Raw genomic sequence first — 18,629 nt, 5'->3', positions numbered from 1 at the left:
CATTGATGCATCTCCTTCTGATTGCTCTGAATGCTTCCACTAGCATAGAAATAAACATATGATGAAAGTCTGAAGGAATTTTTAGACATGTCTGTACTAGGAAATGGTTCATACATCAGAAGTAATCAGACCGGAATACCAAGCTGACTGCCGTCTCAAGTTGTAGAGTTCCCTGAATGTTTTCTGTAATCTAGGGATCAAGAATATCAGGCTTATGATAGTCGAGCTATTCGTTGAAGCTGTACAGCTTTTGATTTCTGAACTCTTCATGCACAGAATATATTTAGGGGTCCATGCACTGGAGGTGCTGAAACCTTATTGTAATTGTGAGACATGAAACTTGGTCAATAGATAGTACTCCCAAACTCGCAAAACAGGAACTGTAAAAAGTGCTAATAAATAGAGGCCCACTGGGGCAGGAATCATGCTGCCCCACCCTTGGGGGAGGAACAACAGAAAAGACAGTTTATGGCAGGGTTGCCAGATTGAGCTAGTTGAAAAAATACTACCTCCGGCAATATCTTGTTTTATAGCAAATAATCTGAATTGAATCTAATAAATTTCTACCAAAAAAAGGCAAAGTGTAAGTGCAAACAGTGTGTTTGTAATGTACCGAGCCATTTCTGTTTCAAGATGTATTACAAAGAATTGAGACGGGGAAAGAAGGATAAAGAAGTGGAAATTGTATGTAGTGACATTTAACCATGTAACCATGGAAACAGTAATTTCTGGTATGAAGTCTGAGGTAAAACCCTGACATGGCTTGTTAGGTGGTTATCATAAATTAGCGAAAATGTGAACAATAAAACTAAAATGATATCTTAAACGTTAGGGTATACACCATACTACGTTAGAAAGACTGTAATTATGAAACACTAAAATATATTTACAAACACGGATTCATTCATTAATGACGCATCATGAAAAGGCAAAAAGTCTTTGGCTACCATTTTAATAAAAGCTGTGCTGTTTTCTAAAAACATTAACTGCAGGGCAGTGGTAGCTCAGTGGTTAAACTGGTGGACTGCCGATCAGAAGGTCGAATACAAATATATTAATCGGATTGCACTGATAATATTTTTTAAACAGATACAATGGGCGTTGTTTTTTTCCCTTTACTTTCGAAAGCTTGCCAGAAACGTTCACAGAGCATCTGCTTGAGTGCATCTGGTATCCCGGAGAATGCGAGCTTTCAAAAAAAAAAAGTCTTGCAGAATTCACAGAACATGCTGACAGTGCTGCCATTTCTACCTGTGTGGGTTTTTTTTTTCCCCACATTGTTCCCAGGGATATTGTGATGGGGTTTGTATTCAAGAAAGAAAAAAAAAAAAGCTACAGCATTGCTCCAAGTGCTTCATGTACTAAAGTTGTATTGAATGCCATCATATAGACCTAGGGCCAATAGCGCATGTATGATGATTGCAGTACAACAATGGATTGCAGAAGGACTTTTTCAGCATCTACTGTACTTGTTTAAGAAACGACAACAAAGTCAGCTTCCTTTTTTTTTTTTTTTTTACGCCATATTGATGATTCAGCATAACACATATGACTAGTGATGACATTTTGAAAGAGATGGCTTACACACACGAAATGACCATTAATTAAAATGAATGGTATTATTATTACTTTATTTTATTTTTATTCAACGTGTTACTTGGTTTGGTTCTGTGCTTCAAACCCCCTAAGATTTTTTTTTTTTTATTAGAAGTCTGGAGTACACGTTCAGTAAATTACAAGCTGAAAGAAAATTGTTGTGGTATGTCATTTGGAAATGTGGTTTCACACTCAGGGATATTAATATTATTGAGACAATCATTTCTCTGCTTAAAAGCCCTTGTAATAATTTTGACCTCTGAGTCATTTCTAATGTGCTTTACATCCAACTCGGATATTAACTCTTCATAGAAATTCATTATATTAAGATATTAAATATTAATACGTTTCCAATATCCTTCCAGGAAGGAGCGTCAGCGCGGAAGGCCCAGACCCCTGCTATGCAGCCTGTTCCGAGACCAGGTGGGAACGAGTGCACATCCATCCATCCATCCATCCGTCCATTTATCCAGCTGTATATACGTCCATCTGCTGCATATGGCAGTCGATTAACTTATTCACACACCCATCATGCATTGCATTTCCAAGCCCAATTTCATGCATCAGCACACTATTTTTCCAGCAGTTTTTTATTACCAATTGTATCAACCCAATAGCTGCAAACATTTCCCCCTCTTGATCTTCACTTTTACAATGAAATTGCCCCACAGTGTTTTTTTTTATTTTTGTCAAATTTGAGGGCACGTAACATAATGTGTGTAGTGCATCATGCACAATGTCTGATAGTTCATTCATATTCAGTGTTTACACTGTGATGAAAGCTTGGATTAATAATGTGATAAACCTCCCAGTAGTCCATTTTCTTATCTCTAAGTAAAGCTGGATTTGCAGTGTACGATATTTGGCCCGATTTTGCCATCGCATACAGAAATTGCACACAGTAAAAGAATTCGTTGGTCGTGAGTTGAGATCGGCAGTCTTGGAACACATAATGCAAAATGTGAGCTTGTGAGCTCATCTACAATCAAGATTCAAGATTGAAGAAAAGAAAAGAAAAAAATAAAATCAATATATACCTATACAGTGTATATATATACAAAAATGAAAAAAGTGAATCGATAAATTAAAAATGAATAAGTAAACATACAAATCCACCAATAGGAGGGCGCCATGCGGTGATGCCAAACCTGTTAGAGAATTCGGCCGAGGTTTTATTGGGATCGTTTTGTGCAGTGTGCCGAGTAATAATCTTAAAAGACTGCTGAAATCTAAAGTGTAAAACTGGCTTTGGAGAGAAAAGTTAGTAAGGTCCAGGTAGAGCATTACCGCAAACCTAGCACACTGTTATCTGTTTCTCTGTATTTTTTTTTTCCTTCATGTCGATGGTGTGTGGGTGTGTGTGACTGAGTGATGGGCCAAGCCAAGCTGTGTGACGTGTCCTCTCGTCCTCGCTGATGTAGATTAATGTGTGGATGTGAGCTTATGAGCTCTGGACACGTGAAAAGCGAAATGGAATTCATTTCCGAGCTAAAAACTGACAGTTTACCATTTACAGAGGAAATTGAAAAGATTTGGGGTGGTCGTGTAATCAGAAAAAATGTATACTGGTAATGATGTTCAGCAATTAATACATAACTTTGTTTCCTGGTCTTGCTCAGTGCACATTATAGGTGTTTCATCCTCTTTAAATCAGCCTTTGTGAGGCTAAAATGTGTTTGAGCAGGATATACACTGAGACTAAAGGAGCAGGAAACACTGCAATCACCAAGACTTCACACAGCACGGCAAATCTGATTTATTCCTTAAATCTGATTTTCACACTGCGCGTCCGCATTGCAGATTTCTTTGTTTAGATTGGAGTCACATTTTCTCACATTTCAACATCGGTTGCTATGGTAATAACATAGACATGTCGTGTGGAACAGTTAAGTTACTTATTTATCTTCCTAATCAGCTCGTAGCCACTAGTATGCAAAAAACGGTAGTGGATTATGCGGAGGTGCCAACATTTACGGTTTAGTCATAGGAATATGATTGTTGAGCCATTGCAACCATGGTGATTATGGGAAATACCTGAAGACTATGCTGTAGTGCTTTCTTTTTTTTTTTTTTCTTTTTTTCCCTTTAATTTCTTCAGAATGTGCTTAAAAATTTGCCTGGCAGGTTCACTGAAGGGGAAAGGACGTGGGACGTGAAAGACATACATTTCCTTTGGTACTGCTTACTTTTACTTTGCACCGACTTTATTTAGGATAACTTCGGGTTTGTGAGCCAGTAGAAAACAAGTAGGCAGAACTGTTGGCTCTTGGGTTCGTTTAAATCCAAAAAAAAAAAAAAAAATACTAAAAAAAATAGAAATCTACAAAAAAAAAAAAAAATCTGGTATTGCCATAGGAAGAGTTTAAATATGGTAATTGCTTCAGCTGAACCGTAAATGTTTTCACGTCTGCTATTACTTATACTCTGATCTACAAATAAAATCAGCTGAACAGGAATGAGCTTTCTCTACACTTGTATACAGTCTATTATGACGTGCAGTATAAGCTCAGAGCCATTGCACATGCATGACACACTTGTTGTATGAAGTGAACTTTTATGTTTATAAATCCACGCTAGAGTGTAGATTGCTGTTAAATATCAGCTCAATCAGTATGTTTTATGTCTTCTGCTTTTAGTGTAAGTGGACCTCTCCCTTCTCTCAGTGTAAACTAGGGAGGATTTTTGGCAAATATTTCTCTTCCTGTTTGCTAGGATTTTTCTTTTGTTATTATTGGCACTTTTGATCGTGTTACGTCAGGGAAAAAAATCCAAGTACGGTTCTGACACAAGTCTGCATAGGCAACGACGGCAGAAAAAAATAGTCCACGTCTTTGTCTTAGTCTACTTCTCCATCTCTGTCTCTGCGTGTTTGTCTTTGGTGGTGGTGGTGTTGCAAATTTGTGTCACATGCCAAACACAACATCCTATTTGACTGGTCAAATTTCGTCCAGCGCTAACAAACCCATTTACAAACCTGCCCACGCCTTGGTGCTGAAGCTCCATATTTATATTAGCATCATCTTCGGTTCTCTTTAGTTTAGTTTTAGATGCGACATGTTTGTTCAAAGGGGCAGCTGCTTGCTCAGTAAACTGTACCTTCGTTTGTTCACAAGAACCTGAAATTTGCAGTGGCGCCAGAGGTGCTGTAAAAAGTTGATTATTAAAAAATCCCTGGCAAACCACACTTACGAGCTGGTACAACTTTGAGGATCACGGTTACCTGGCTGCATGAACGTTGGCCTGAATAAGTTAATAACTATACACCACTGGACCTTTTATATGCTAATATTCTACAGATTAGCTGCCACTCTCATTGTTCAGTGACTACCGGACGATATTGCGTCTGTTTGAGCCTGAGATTTGTGAAGCACACGGTGAGGATGTCGATGGTCCTGCAGAGTACGTTAACATCTGCGTGGAATCTGTGGAACCTCCTTTCTCAGCAAAAAACGAGTCGAAAGCGAACGTAAATCTGTTCTTAACCAAAAGACGAGAGCCCTCAGGGAAGAGAACAAGGAGCTCTCTCTCACTCTCTCACTCACTCTGTTTTCACTTGCTTCAAGTGAAGATAAAAGAGGCCAAGGATGATTACAGGAAGAAGATGAAGTACAACCTGGAGGGAAAAAAAAATCAATATAATGTGTGGAGGAGCTTGAAGAATATCACTGGTTATAGCTGCAGAACGGCAGAGGAGCCTGTAACTGTGCAGTGTTTATAAGGTTCCTCCTGTTTTCCTCTCGGCTTTCTTTTCCTCGCTGCTAATATTTGCGCTTTGTCCTCCTCATTCTTATTATTTTCCTGTCATTTTTGATACTTGTGACATCACGTTTAGTTTGCTACTGAAGTGATGCAGTATTCGCTTATTCCTATCTCCAGTTACTGCTCATCCATCCATCCATCCATCCATGTGCATTTATCAATCTATTCATCAGAAGCGTCCACTGACGTGCCATAGAGCATCCATACATACTTATCTGTCCATCCATACATCAGTCTATGCATATATGTACAGAAGGACCGACACACATCTGTCCATCAAGACATTGCTGACACACGTCAGTCTATCCATCCATACATCCATCTGTCCATACTCTATCCATCCATCCACCCATATATCCCTCTACCTAGACATCTATACATTCACCCATCCACCCAGCCACCTTCTATCTATTCATTCACCTGTCTATCCTCTGTCTGTCCACCAATTCTCTATCCACCCCCCCCCCGATCCTCTGTCTATCCCTCAATCCACTCTCCATCCTCTATCCAACCACCAATTGCCTGGCTATCTACCCATCCTCTTCCTATCCTTCTATCCTTTATCCATTCATCCAGTCTTTATTCATCTACTCATCCTGCATATCCCCATCCTCTACCTATCATTTACCCACCTCCTCATCCTTTATCCATCTGTCCATCTTCTATCTATCCCCCATCCTCTACCTATCCACCCATCCTTTATCCATCCCCCATCCTTTGTCTATCCCCATCCTGTTTTTATCCACACATCCTCTATTCATACCCCAATTCTCTATCCATCCACTAATTCCATGATAGTCCCTACCCCATGCTCTGTCTATCTATCCACCCGTCCTCCATCTATCTACCCATTCACTATCAATCTATCCATTTACCCATCCTCTATTTATACATACACAAGAATTAAAGCATTGTTTGGAACCCTGAATGTAGTTAATATTAGTGTAACTTATTAAACTGTTTTACATTTTCTCTTTGCAGTCTCTCAAGCAAGACCTCCTCCAAACCAAAAGAAAGGTACTTCTTCCTCATCTTCCTGAACCTGAGTAGCGCCAGCGTGTTAATGTATTACAAGATTACCGTTAAAGTGCAAACTTGTGTTACCGTTTCTGTGCTTAACTTCTGTGTCAGTATTTACACTACACAGATACCGTGTGTACCAAGTGAAAGTTGTTTGGTAATGGTGGATCCAGGTGTTTCTGGATCACTTAACTTGTGATGCCACACGCCCTGCTGTTTTTATTATCCTCCTGACTGCGCAGTACTCATTCATATTGCAGCGCAGCATATCGAGCCATTGGCTGCTGTGAATCATTTGACATATTGACATGTAGTGTGAAGGAGCGATACACAGCTTTTAGTGTTTATACAGAGACCCTGATCATGTTTGTTTTTGCAAGGTGTAACATTCGATTGTTCTTGTTTAGAGACAAAGTGCACTGTTTATCATAAAAATCCTACGTAGTGTAAGTATGGCAATAAAATCAGATACTTTTTGTCTATTTTTAGGCTCGAGAACTCCAATCATCATCATCCCAGCTGCTACGACTTCCTTAATCACAATGCTCAATGCCAAGGACCTCTTGCAGGACCTGAAGTAAGAGTGATGAACCTTTCCCTTATTTTCGCTTTGCTGACAAACTATTTGCACATGATTACGTTAACGCTCCATCAGTGGACAGTGGATAGGTTTAAAAAACCGGACTTCGTGTGAAAACTGTGATGAATTTACTGGTTGCACAATTGCACTATTTATCCATATAGTACACAGTTATAGAGGTGATTTATTTATAATTGCACTATCCGTTAGCACCCAGATGAGGATGGATTCACCACCGTTGCCTCTGGCTTGCTCATTAGGGATAAATTCATACATGTACAATTTATTATGATTGAATTTATTTCGAGTGTATTTATTTCTGTAAAGCTGCTTTGTGACAGTGTAAACTGTTAAAAGTGCTATACAACTAAAATTGAATTGAATTTTGAGAAAAGTAAGTGTGAAATGAGGCAAGGTTGAACTGGAAGTGGTTGAGATATTAAAATCAGTAACAGCATACTAACAAGAACTGTTATTCACTCGCTATGCGGTGTCTGTAGACAAAGTCTGTAGCAATTTTTTTTATTTTTTTTAAATCGGGTTACTCGTATTGTAGAACAACACCGTAATTCCTTCTTTTGATATTGATGTCTGCTTTGATTTGACATCATTAATCATGAAATACGTCCAGATCGCCACAACATATACTAAGTTTACTTTACAGAGTATCACCTGGTATCGGATTTATTTATTTATTTATTTAAACTATGAATAAATGACCCAATACAGTTTGCAAACACATTAACAGAAAGCTTGCGATTGTAATACACCCGAATCACTAAACACTGATCGTGCAATTGAGCAGCACCAGCTTTACACTTCTCAATTCTAAATGCTTCAAACGGAAATTAATTCGAACTTTTGTCCACTCGTAGGTTCGTGACATCCGATGATAAGAAGAAGCAGGGAATCCAGCGGGACAACGAGGTGCTGCTGCAGAGGCGTAAAGAGCAGATTCAGCCCGGAGGATCCAGCATCAGCGTCACCGTTCCCTACCGAGTGATCGACCAGCCGCTCAAACTGGCGCCTCAGGACTGGTAACACACACACACACACACACACACACACACACACACACACACACTGTTTTTAACTCTTTAGAGCCACTGTTAAGGGTCCTAGAGTTAACCCCATATGTGTGTTTAGAAGTACAAAAGGAATTATTTTACCATAAACAATTATTGTTTCACCGTAAGCAAAACCATTCTTTTAATTTTCTATTTTTTTTTATAAATTTAAAAAAATGTCATTTTTTTTTAATTAATTAATCATTATTTGTTTTTTGTTTATTCCTCCGCCACTAGGTGGCAGTGGTGTCATTGTTTTTGGGCTGTACATACCATTGGCATTCGAGTTCTACTTATTTTATTTCTTTCTTTGTTTGTTTGTTTTTGTTCATGCCTCCACCACTAGGTGATGTAGACAAGTTTTTGGGTTGCCCATACCATTGGCGTTCGAGTTCTGATTCGAACGAGGTCTTTATGACTATTTTTAGTTTTTGAAAGAAAAGCAGAGGAGATTAGACTGTAGCAGGTCAGCAATTTTTTAAACTATTATTTTAAGAATTGCAGTAGGAGCGAGAGATTTAAACAACACATCTTTAAATGGTTTTAAGTACATTTAAAGCGTGTTTCAGGGAATATCTGTGGATTTGCTGTGGAGCCTGAAAATTATAGGACATCACTAAATTATTAGCACATTGTGCTTGGGTTATTCCTGGCAGTAATTCACTCGTACAAACCCGTGAGAATTTTCAGTCTTCAGGATCACGTTTTGTTTTCTGTTTGTGTTTGGATGCTTTCACAGTAAAATGAAGTGCTTTTGGTTCTGATAGTGAATTCAAATCAGTTTGTTAGTAAAACAAATGTTTTAGTCTCAGTCTGGTAAAAAAAAACCTGTAAACCTGGGTATGAGAGATTGGCTGCCATGCTGTATACAGGTTTGCGTCTTTCACTTAAACTAAATAGCATGTCGTGGTTTTTTTTTTTTCTTTTTTTTTTCTTTCTTTTTTTTTTTTTATAACCCTGAAAGACCCAAATATAGAAAAAAACAGTGAATTTTTTTTTCACTCTTTAAATGTTGTTGTAGGAGGCCTCTAATGCAGAAATAAATTAGTTTTTACATTTTTTACATTTTAGTAAGTTTTTATGGACATGTTGCAACGTTGGGATTTTGGGGTAGCAGAATTTCAGTGATTTGACTTACTGTCTGAACAAATGAAGAAAACATTAGATGGGTTTATTTACAGGGTGTACTGCCTGTGTTGACCCAAAACAGTGGCAGATATGTCTATACATAAATAATCATAAAATATTGATAATCAGACAATTTATAATTTTCTAAAAAAAAAAAATTATTATAAAAAAATAGACTGTTGCTTTTGTTGGTTGCCCACATAGTCATCAGATGGCCGGTTAATGTTTTTTTCCCCTTATCTAGTATATAGGAATCTTCACATTCCTCTTCATCACTTGACCCAGAGTCCATCTCAAAGTCACTTTTGCCATTCTGTATAGCAGTGACATCAATAACATGGTCTTTCCTGGCTGGTGGCATTCTGAAATGGGGAAGAAAAAAAAAAAAACACTAATTATTTTCCAGGGCAAACAATGTCAATGCAGTTCACACATTCCACAGAATTCACACGTTGCACAGAATTCCCGCAATGCTGTCTGACTAGCTTATTGTGCTCAATTATTGCCCTGCTAATAGCCCCACATTCCAGAAAATTATCACCTGGCCTTCACGCAGCAAGCAGATATTTGGGCAAACAAGCAAAAGCAAGAAAGAAAGAAAGAAGATACTGCTAGTTTTTAATTTATAGTTTTATTGCTGCACAAATACTTTCAAACTGTTTAATCCCTAATTCAACTTAACTTATTTAGTAATCATTACACTTTAATTGAAACTCTAAAAAATAACGAAAAAGACGTTTAAAATTTGTGATTGATCAAAAACAGTATGTTTTTACTTGTATTTGTTTCACATGGAATAGGAGAAAAGTACAATTCATCCATGTAATGTGCAAGGTGTAGGCTCAGTGCAGATCGATTAATTTAGCATTAGAAAGTGACGATTGGGTTTATAAATTAATACGACTGAAGGGCAAGTATGAAGTTTAAAAAAAAAAAAAAAAAAAACTCCAATGTATAGTTTGTTAGACTTGTTCTCCAGAGCCATGATTCTGAAAATGGAGTTGAAGTATAGCAAGGACTTTTTGTTTTTAATTAGATGATGTTGTTGTTATTAAGTTATTACTGTTGGAACTCCAATTGCTCGCTTGAATAAAATAGTAACTTCAATAACTTAACAAGTACAAGTAATTTTGTGGGTTTTCTATTTGTCTGTTTTACAGAAGTAAGCAGTAATTAATCCAAACAAAATAAATGATTGTTCAGGTTTTGCGAATGTTTATTTTAGCTCATTTGTAATTAGTTGTATTCAGTGTGACTTTAACGTTTGTTTTTCCTCCTCCAGGGACCGTGTGGTGGCTGTGTTTGTTCAGGGTCCTGCCTGGCAGTTTAAGGGCTGGCCGTGGCTTCTGCCTGACGGATCTCCTGTGGACATTTTCGCCAAAAGTACGTTTTGTTTTGAAATGCTAGCAACACGTACTGTTGTACAGATTCCAGCACTGATCATCAAAAAAACTCCTCGTGGCATTCACACCAGAGTCGTGGTTGTGTCGTTTGTAGTTTATTCGCTTGTGAGCGTGGCCTGCCCAGAGTTTGTTTTTGTTTTTTGTTTGGGTTTTTTTTTTTTTTTTTTTTAGTTCTGATGAGAAACCATAGTAGCTATGTATACATTCTAAAGACATACATTCTAAACACACTAATCAGTGCGAAAATCAGTTTGTTTGATTTACAAAGATTAGATTAACCAAGCAGTCTAACTGTACTAGCTTCACACACTCACCAGAGGCACAAACGATATCTCCTACTTCCTTCCAAGCTTTAATTTTATTCGTAACGTCAGAGAGGTCATATATGACGGGACCATGAAAACATGGTTATAAGTTTTTCTTGCACTGCTGCACATCAGAATATAGGGAGAAACTAAAGCTGTGAGCGGGGAACTGAAGAAATGTCGGACCATGCGCGCCATAGGATTGGTCCGAGCCGATCGTTTGAATTTGTCGCTTTACAGCATCAAATCTCACTTTGAATCGCTTGTCGCTGAAATCGCTGCTCCGTGTCACGCACGTACGTAGAAAATGATCGATCGTCTGTCGCTCTTTCACTTGCTTGCTCTTTTCAGTTCATATGAGATGGTTCTAGGTTCTAGTCTATATATATATATATATATATATATATATATATATATATATATATATATATATATATATATATTTTTTTTTTTTTAACTCCAAACGTCGCAGTGAAACACATGGAGGTGAAGTGACTTGCCTCAGCTGTACTTTCTTTCTGTAAACAAAGCTGTCGAGAGTTTTTAGTGAAGTAGGTCATTAACATGCAGTGAGACTCACCGTATCCGGTTGATCGTGTTTTGGATGTTGACGTGGTGCCGTGTTCTCCTGTCCCTCAGTCCGAGCATTCCACCTGAAGTACGACGAGGCACGCATGGACCCCAATGTACAGAAATGGGACGTGACCGTCCTGGAGCTGAGCCACCACAAGCGCCACCTGGACCGACCCGTCTTCCTGCGCTTCTGGGAGACACTGGACAGGTACAACAACAATACAACACAACAACAACAACACAATGTCACTGAGTGATAAAGACAGTGTTCATGAGGTGTGTGAAAGAGAGGAGTGTGTGTTGTATGAAAGATTAAATATACTGATGGGGAGGCTGTGTGTGTGTGGAGTGTAGTAGTGGTAAATGTGGAGGTTTATAGGGTGTGTCGGTTTGTGTGTCTTTGTCTGTCTGTCTGTCTTTTGTGTGCCTTTGCCTGTATGTGTGTGTCTGTCTTTTTCAATTCAATTTTATTTGTATAGCGCTTTTAACAATGAACACTGTCACAAAGCAGCTTTACAGAAATATATAAATTCAGGATCTCAATTTTAAATTTATGAATTTATCCCTAATGAGCACTCCAGAGGCGACAGTGGAAAGGGAAAACTCCCTGACACAATACGAAGAAGAAAACCTTAGAGGAACCAGACTCAAAAGGGAACCCATCCTCATCTGGGTGACACCGGATAGTGCGATTTATAAATGAAATATCTTTGTCTGTCAGTGTCTTTTTGTATCTGTGATCCTATCTGTGTTTGTCTTTTATGTGTTGTAAACATACAGAACAGCCAATACAATAAACTTAAAGTACACACTGTTTACGCTTTATACATTTCAAACTACACTATATGGACAAAAGTATTGGGACACCTGACTATTACACCAACAGGGACTTTAATGACATCGCATTCTAAATGTATTAATATGGAGTTGGTCCCCCCCTTTGCAGCTATAACAGCTTCCACTCTTCTGGGCAGGCTTTTCACAAGATTTTGGAGTGTTTCTGTGGGAATTTTTGTCCATTCATCCAGTAGAGCATTTGTGAGGTGAGGCACTGACAAGAAGGCAATCTCCATTGAAGTTCATCCCAAAGGTGTTCGATGGGGTTGAGCTCAGGGCTCTGTGCGGACCAGTCAAGTTTTTCCACACCAAACTCATCCAACCATGTCTTTATGGAGCTTGCTTTGTGCACTGGGTACAGTCATGCTGGAATAGAAAAGGGCCTTCCCCAAACTGTTCCCACAAAGTTGGAAGCATAGCATTGTCCAAAATGTCTTGGTATGGTGAAGCATTAACTTTTCCCTTCACTGGAAGTAAGGGGCCAAGCCCAACCCCTGAAAAACAGCCCCATACCATTACCCCTCCTCCACCAAACTTTACAGTTGGCCCAATGAAGTCAGGCAGGTAACGTTCTCCTGGCATCCGCCAAACCCAGACTCGCGAAACAGACTGCCAAACAGAGAAGCGTGATTCTTCACTCCACAGAACACGTTTCCACTGCTCCAGAGTCCAGTGGCAGCATGCTTTACACCACTCCATCCGACGCTTGGCATTGTACTTGGTGATGTGAAGCTTGCACGCAGCTGCTCGGCCATGGAAACATATTCCATGAAGCTCTCGCCGCACAGTTTTTGTGCTGATGTCAGTGGAAGTTTGGAACTCTTCAGCTATGGAATCAGCAGAGCGTTGGTGACTTTTACACGCCATGCGCCTCAGCACTCGGTGACCCCACTCTGTGACTTTACGTGGTCTTCCGCTTCGTGGCTGAGGTGCTGCTGTTCCTACATGTTTTCGCTTTCCAATATTAGCACTTACAGTTGTCTGTAGAATATCTAGCAGGGATGAAATTTCACAAACTGACTTATTGCAAAGGTGGCATCCTATCACAGTACCACGCTTGAATTCGCTGAGCTCTTCAGAACGACCCATTTTTGTTCACAAATGTTTGTAAATGCAGACTACACGGCTAGCTGCTTGATTTTATATACCTGTGACAATGGGTGTGATTGAAACACCTAAATTCAATAATTAAGAGGTGTGTCCCAATACTTTTGTCTGTATAGTGTATATCCACTACATACTTTTTCCTTTCGTACTTAAATCCTCTGTGTTTTGTTTGTTTACAGGTACATGGTGAAACACAAGTCACACTTACGCTTCTGAATCTGCTTTATCATCATCTACAAAATCAACGCGTGGATTCACCTTGATACAGCCAGCAGCACTTTTAGTCAGGCATTCAACAACATCGTGTGTGTGTGTGTGTGTGTGTGTGTGGGGGAATGTGGGAGGGACAGAGATAGAGTGAGCTTACTCAGTTTGTTTTCCATGCAGCTGTGTGTGAGGAAAAAAAGATATCGGAGAGGAAATGAGATCATTTAGAAGTGTCTTCTTTTTTTCATTACTGTTCATTTCTTTTGGGGATTTCTTCTTCTTTTTTTTCTTTTTCTTTTTTTTTTTTTTTCTTTTTTTTTTTTTTTTTTATAAGTATTCTGATGTAAAAATGATAAAAGTGGAGACAGTCCCTTACTGAGGTTAATAAAACAACTGCCATTTGTAAAAGTGCTCACTGTAGACTGAGTTTCTTTTCTTCAAGATTTACAGCTCACATGCAGTTAAAAGGTTTATCACGAGGGGGCGCTGTAACACAACAAGCATTAATTTACACTTCCCCTGGACCTTATTTATATAAATCTAAAAAAAATAAGTAAGGAATGATATTAACTGACACCACTACAGCTCAAAAAAAAAAAAAACTGAACAACTGCACAAAAAATACAAACCTAACACACCCCCAGTTCAACAACAGCACAACAGCGCTACAACTCAACAAGAACAAACAACAACAACAGCAAAAAACCCTAACACATCACATTTATACCTCAGTGCTGTTGAATCCTGGATTGTGATTGGCCAGAAGTTGTTGATTAATTTTCTATAACAAAAGATCGGACAGTAGAGCAGGTTTATATTAATGCGCTCGTTCTGATACGTTATCGTTTCCATAGCAACAGCTCATTCACGGGGACGTGTACAGCGGGTGCTCCACATAAACAGATTAAAAAACATTTGATTATTAACAAAGGAAAAACTTGTAGATATGGTGATGTTTTCTGTAAGGAGATATTTAACATTTATGAAATGTCAGTGTAAAAGTGTAACTTTGTAACAGTCAGAAGTAAAGCTATGATTAACACACCTGGCGTCACAACAATATTATTCTAAATCATTGTAATACATGGTATAATGCCTTTGCTCTCGTTTTGACAGTAATATCTGTTTCTGAGACAAAATCTGGTTCTGAATCAAAGATCAGTAGAGCATCACTGTGTTTAAGATGATTTCCGTATGGGAACAAACCATGGAGCGATTCTAAATCCAGGCATGTGTCCTTAACAAAAAACTGCTGCTCTTCAGGTGAGATTGCTTTTAAAACATTGCCAATAGGTACACTATATGACCAAAAGTTTGCGGACACCTGACCATAACATTCATACAGCATGTGCTTGTTGAACATCCCATTCCAGATTTAGTCCCAGTTTGCTGTTATCCTCAACTCCTCTGGGAAAGCTTTCCACTAGATTTTGGAGCATGGCTGTGGGGATTTGCCCATTGAGCCACAAGAGCATTAGTGAGGTCAGGTACTGATGTTGGGTGAGGAGCCTGGGGGGCAGTCACCGTTCCAGTTCATTCCAAAGGTGTCCAGTGGGGTGAAGATCAGGGCTCTGTACAGGCCACTCGAGTTCTTCCACTCCAACCTTGGCAAAACATGTCTTCATGTGATAATGATAATGTGCACAGGGGCATTGTCATGCTGGAACAGGTCTGTGCTCCTTAGTTCCAGTGAAGGGAAATTGTAATGTTATAGCCTACAAAGACATTCTATACAATTCTGTGCTTCCAAATTTGTGGCACGAGTTTGGGGAAGAACCACGTATGGGTGTGATGGTCAGGTGTCTGCAAACTTTTGGCTATATAGTGTATTTGAACTATGAACCAAGTGCATTGTTTGTAAGACCTGGGCATGGTCCACAACACAACTGACCTCTATGTTAATGTGTCTGCATGGCTGAGTGCTCTAAGGCTCTGTATTCATGTTGCAGTCTCCCCTGGAGGTGTGGGTTCAAATTCCACATCTGATACTTGGCAATCCATTGTGATGGAGTCTTGAGCCCATACTAAACTCTGTTGTTGCGTGTTAATATATTCAAAGAAATCCATCGAAGTCTCCCTGCATAGTTTCGTATGTATACAGATAGGTTTGAGCTTTTGTTTGCAAAACGATGGATGAAAACTGGTCATTGCAGGCAATTCTAGGGTTTGTTTTACAGCACTGCCTATAGATGGTTGCACAGTGAACAAACTACACTGCCTTGTTGTGTTGTTGACGTAAAACCTGAGCATGATCCCTAACTGAAGCCTATAAGTTCTCAAACAAAGGGCATTGAAGCATGTTCAGACATTGGTCCACAGAGGAAGGGGTAGTTTCTGTAGTCGTGGCCGAGTGGTTAAGGTGATGGACTTGAATTCCATTGGGGTCTCCCCGCGCAGGTTCGAATCCTGCCGACTACGTCCCGAATTTAGTTTGTCGAAGGACAGCTGAAACACTGGCTTGATTTTACAGCACTGCCCATAGATGGTTGTACAGTGAACCAACTACACTGTCTTGTTGTGATGTTAACATAAAACCTGAGCATGGTCCCTAACCGAAGCCTATTAATTCTGAACTGAAGCCCACTGAAGCAGATTCAGATCTTGAAAAAAATCCACTGAGGTTTCCCAGCACAGGGGTTAATGCTGAAGAGTAGATCTGAGCTGCTGTTTGCTAGAAGTTTGAGTACAAGGTTCATTTTAAAGCATTGGCTTGATTTTACAGCACTGCCCATAGGTGGTTGTAGTCATTGTAAGTCGCTCTGGATAAGGGCGTCTGCCAAATGCCATAAATGTAAATGTAAATGGTTGCACAACGAACCATCTACACAGCCTTGTTGTATTCTTGATGTAAAACACACAGCCTTAGCTGTTTCTGTAGTTGTGGCCGAGTGGTTAAGGCAATGAACTTGAAATCCATTGGGGTCTCTCCGTGCAGGTTCAAATCCTGCCAACTACAGTCTGAGCTTTGGTTTATCAAAGGGCAGCTAAAACCTGGTTTGTGTTGGCTGTTATAACAAACAATGGAGCAATTCAAAATCCAGGCATGTGTCCTTAACAAAAACTGCTGCTCTCCTGGTGAGATTGGGTCAAAGCCTGTTTGTGAAACACTGCAGGGGTTGCTTTTAACACATTGCCCATAGATATTTGAACTATGAACCAAGTGTATCGCCTGCTTTTGTGGGCAACATAAGACCTTGGCATGGTCCACAACACAACTGACCTTAACATTAACAGGTCAGGATGGCTGAGCAATCTAAGGTACTTCATTCCGGTCACAGTCTCCCTTGGAGGTGTGGGTTCAAATCCCATTGGTAATATTTGATATTCTATACCATTGGTGATGGTGTATTGAGCCCATACTGAACTCTGTTGTTACCTGTTAAGATATTGAAAGAAATCCATTGAAGTCTCCCTGCATAGTTTAGGATGCTTACAAATAGGTTTCAGTTTTTGTTTGCAAAACAATGGGTGAAAACTGGTCATTGCAGGCAATTCTAGGGTTTGTTTTACAGCATTAGATTGATTTTACAGCACTGCCCATAGATGGTTGCACAACCAAAGACGATCAGCAGAGCATCTCATTGTTACATGAATTTTTAGTGCTTTGCATCTCTTGAAATGTGACTCCTCATTTCCTTTCCTCGCTTCTTGTCATTATGTTACACCCTGAGTACATATTGAGTAAGAAGCCATTCAGCCTCACTGTGTTTAAAATTATTTGCATGTGGGAACGAGTTGAAGATTGTGGATTGCTGTGTGGAACATAAGAAGAACTACTCAACAACAAGAAATCATTATTGTTGGTAATTGAAAAAAAAAAATACATATTTAATAACAATCTGTCCATGGCAGTATAACTCTAAAATTTTAACGGTGCATTAGATTTATCAAAAAAAAAAAAAGGCGAGGTTTGGTCGGTTAAAAAGATGGAGTTAAATCAGATTTTAATTATTTTATTACTCCTTCAACCCACCCCCTTTCCACCAATGCACACAAAGCTCTGCCTCTGAGCCTATGGTGGTTCAGCTCAAGTTACCATTAGCATGGATTGCCATGATATCACTATCAAGCACAGTTGGATATTCAACACTATGAACATGCACAATCTGGCTCATACTGATTCACAAGGATGGTCAAAAGTCCCTTGTTTTTCAGTAATGAAAAAAAAAAAATTCCAGTCGACCATTCAAACAGTTCAGAGCTTTATACAGATAGCATTTACACACTGGTCCAGATGCAACATTGCAGCATAATTCTGCATCCAGCTACACTTGTGCTGAGGCCATGGCTTAAACCATTATATTTATCATGTTTTACATCAGGGGTGTCAAACATAACGAATTTAGAATCTATGTTCTGAATTTAAATCATCTCATGAACAGTAATTAAAATTGGAAAGTTTTGAAAAAAAGAGCTGGTCTGTGTTATTTCACTACGACTGCTCCATATGCAGCCCCAGCAAAGTATTTCAGCAGACTAAACCAAATGCTTGGGAAAAAAACACATTAGCAGAGCCAGTAAATGTATGAAAAAAAACTGACCATAGTTCGGCAACTCTACACTTGAACCATTCCTGCTTCTGTAGCAGATCTGTTGCAGTTTATCCAGTCACATGCATTTATGTCAATTAGAGACTCACTTCAGTAGGGTCTTTGGAGGACTAGTGGTTAGGCCTTGCTGCTCTCACCACCGCAGCCCAGGTTTGATTCCTGGCTAGGGAACCAACCCCAGCCACTGGGGTTTTGATAAGACAGTGCACGCCCAGTGTCAATCCCAAGCCTGGATTAAAATTGGGGAGGGTTGCGTCAGGAAGGGCATCCGACTTTAAAACTATACCAAAATCAAATATGCGGACCAATGATCTGCTCTGGTGACCCCTAACGGGAGCAGCTGAAAGAAGAGCACCAACAACAGAGACTTGCTACAGTACTAGAGACATTTGCTCAGAAATGGGTGAATGTTACATCTTTTTGTAGATTCAATTTCATTTATCCTTTCCTGATCAACTAGTGAAGTGACGATGTGGCTTGTTAAAAAGAAAAAAACA

General features: G+C 39.3%; 1 protein-coding gene and 2 non-coding genes across 3 annotated transcripts in view; all 3 read left to right on the top strand.

Moving 5' to 3' along the window:
- The window catches only part of cdc73 (cell division cycle 73, Paf1/RNA polymerase II complex component, homolog (S. cerevisiae)), a 36,396-nt gene extending 22,403 nt beyond the window's left edge, over window positions 1–13,993 (top strand). Inside the window, exons 11-17 of the mRNA XM_034303645.2 lie at window positions 1,962–2,019; window positions 6,337–6,372; window positions 6,865–6,952; window positions 7,831–7,992; window positions 10,433–10,533; window positions 11,498–11,639; window positions 13,555–13,993. Coding sequence (XP_034159536.1) covers window positions 1,962–2,019; window positions 6,337–6,372; window positions 6,865–6,952; window positions 7,831–7,992; window positions 10,433–10,533; window positions 11,498–11,639; window positions 13,555–13,591 — 624 coding nt within the window. The 3' untranslated portion in view covers window positions 13,592–13,993. The remainder of the gene's footprint in view (window positions 1–1,961; window positions 2,020–6,336; window positions 6,373–6,864; window positions 6,953–7,830; window positions 7,993–10,432; window positions 10,534–11,497; window positions 11,640–13,554) is intronic.
- A 1,925-nt stretch (window positions 13,994–15,918) lies between these two features.
- On the top strand, window positions 15,919–16,000 carry trnas-uga (transfer RNA serine (anticodon UGA)). The gene has a single exon. It is a non-coding gene; the product is annotated as a tRNA-Ser (tRNA).
- A 456-nt stretch (window positions 16,001–16,456) lies between these two features.
- On the top strand, window positions 16,457–16,538 carry trnas-uga (transfer RNA serine (anticodon UGA)). The gene has a single exon. It is a non-coding gene; the product is annotated as a tRNA-Ser (tRNA).
- The last annotated feature ends 2,091 nt before the right edge of the window (window positions 16,539–18,629 follow it).

This window comes from Pangasianodon hypophthalmus, chromosome 4 (genome assembly GCF_027358585.1).
Source record: "Pangasianodon hypophthalmus isolate fPanHyp1 chromosome 4, fPanHyp1.pri, whole genome shotgun sequence".
Lineage (NCBI taxonomy): Eukaryota > Metazoa > Chordata > Actinopteri > Siluriformes > Pangasiidae > Pangasianodon > Pangasianodon hypophthalmus.
Note: the sequence above shows the minus strand (reverse complement) of the source record. Positions and strands in the feature narration are given on the sequence as shown.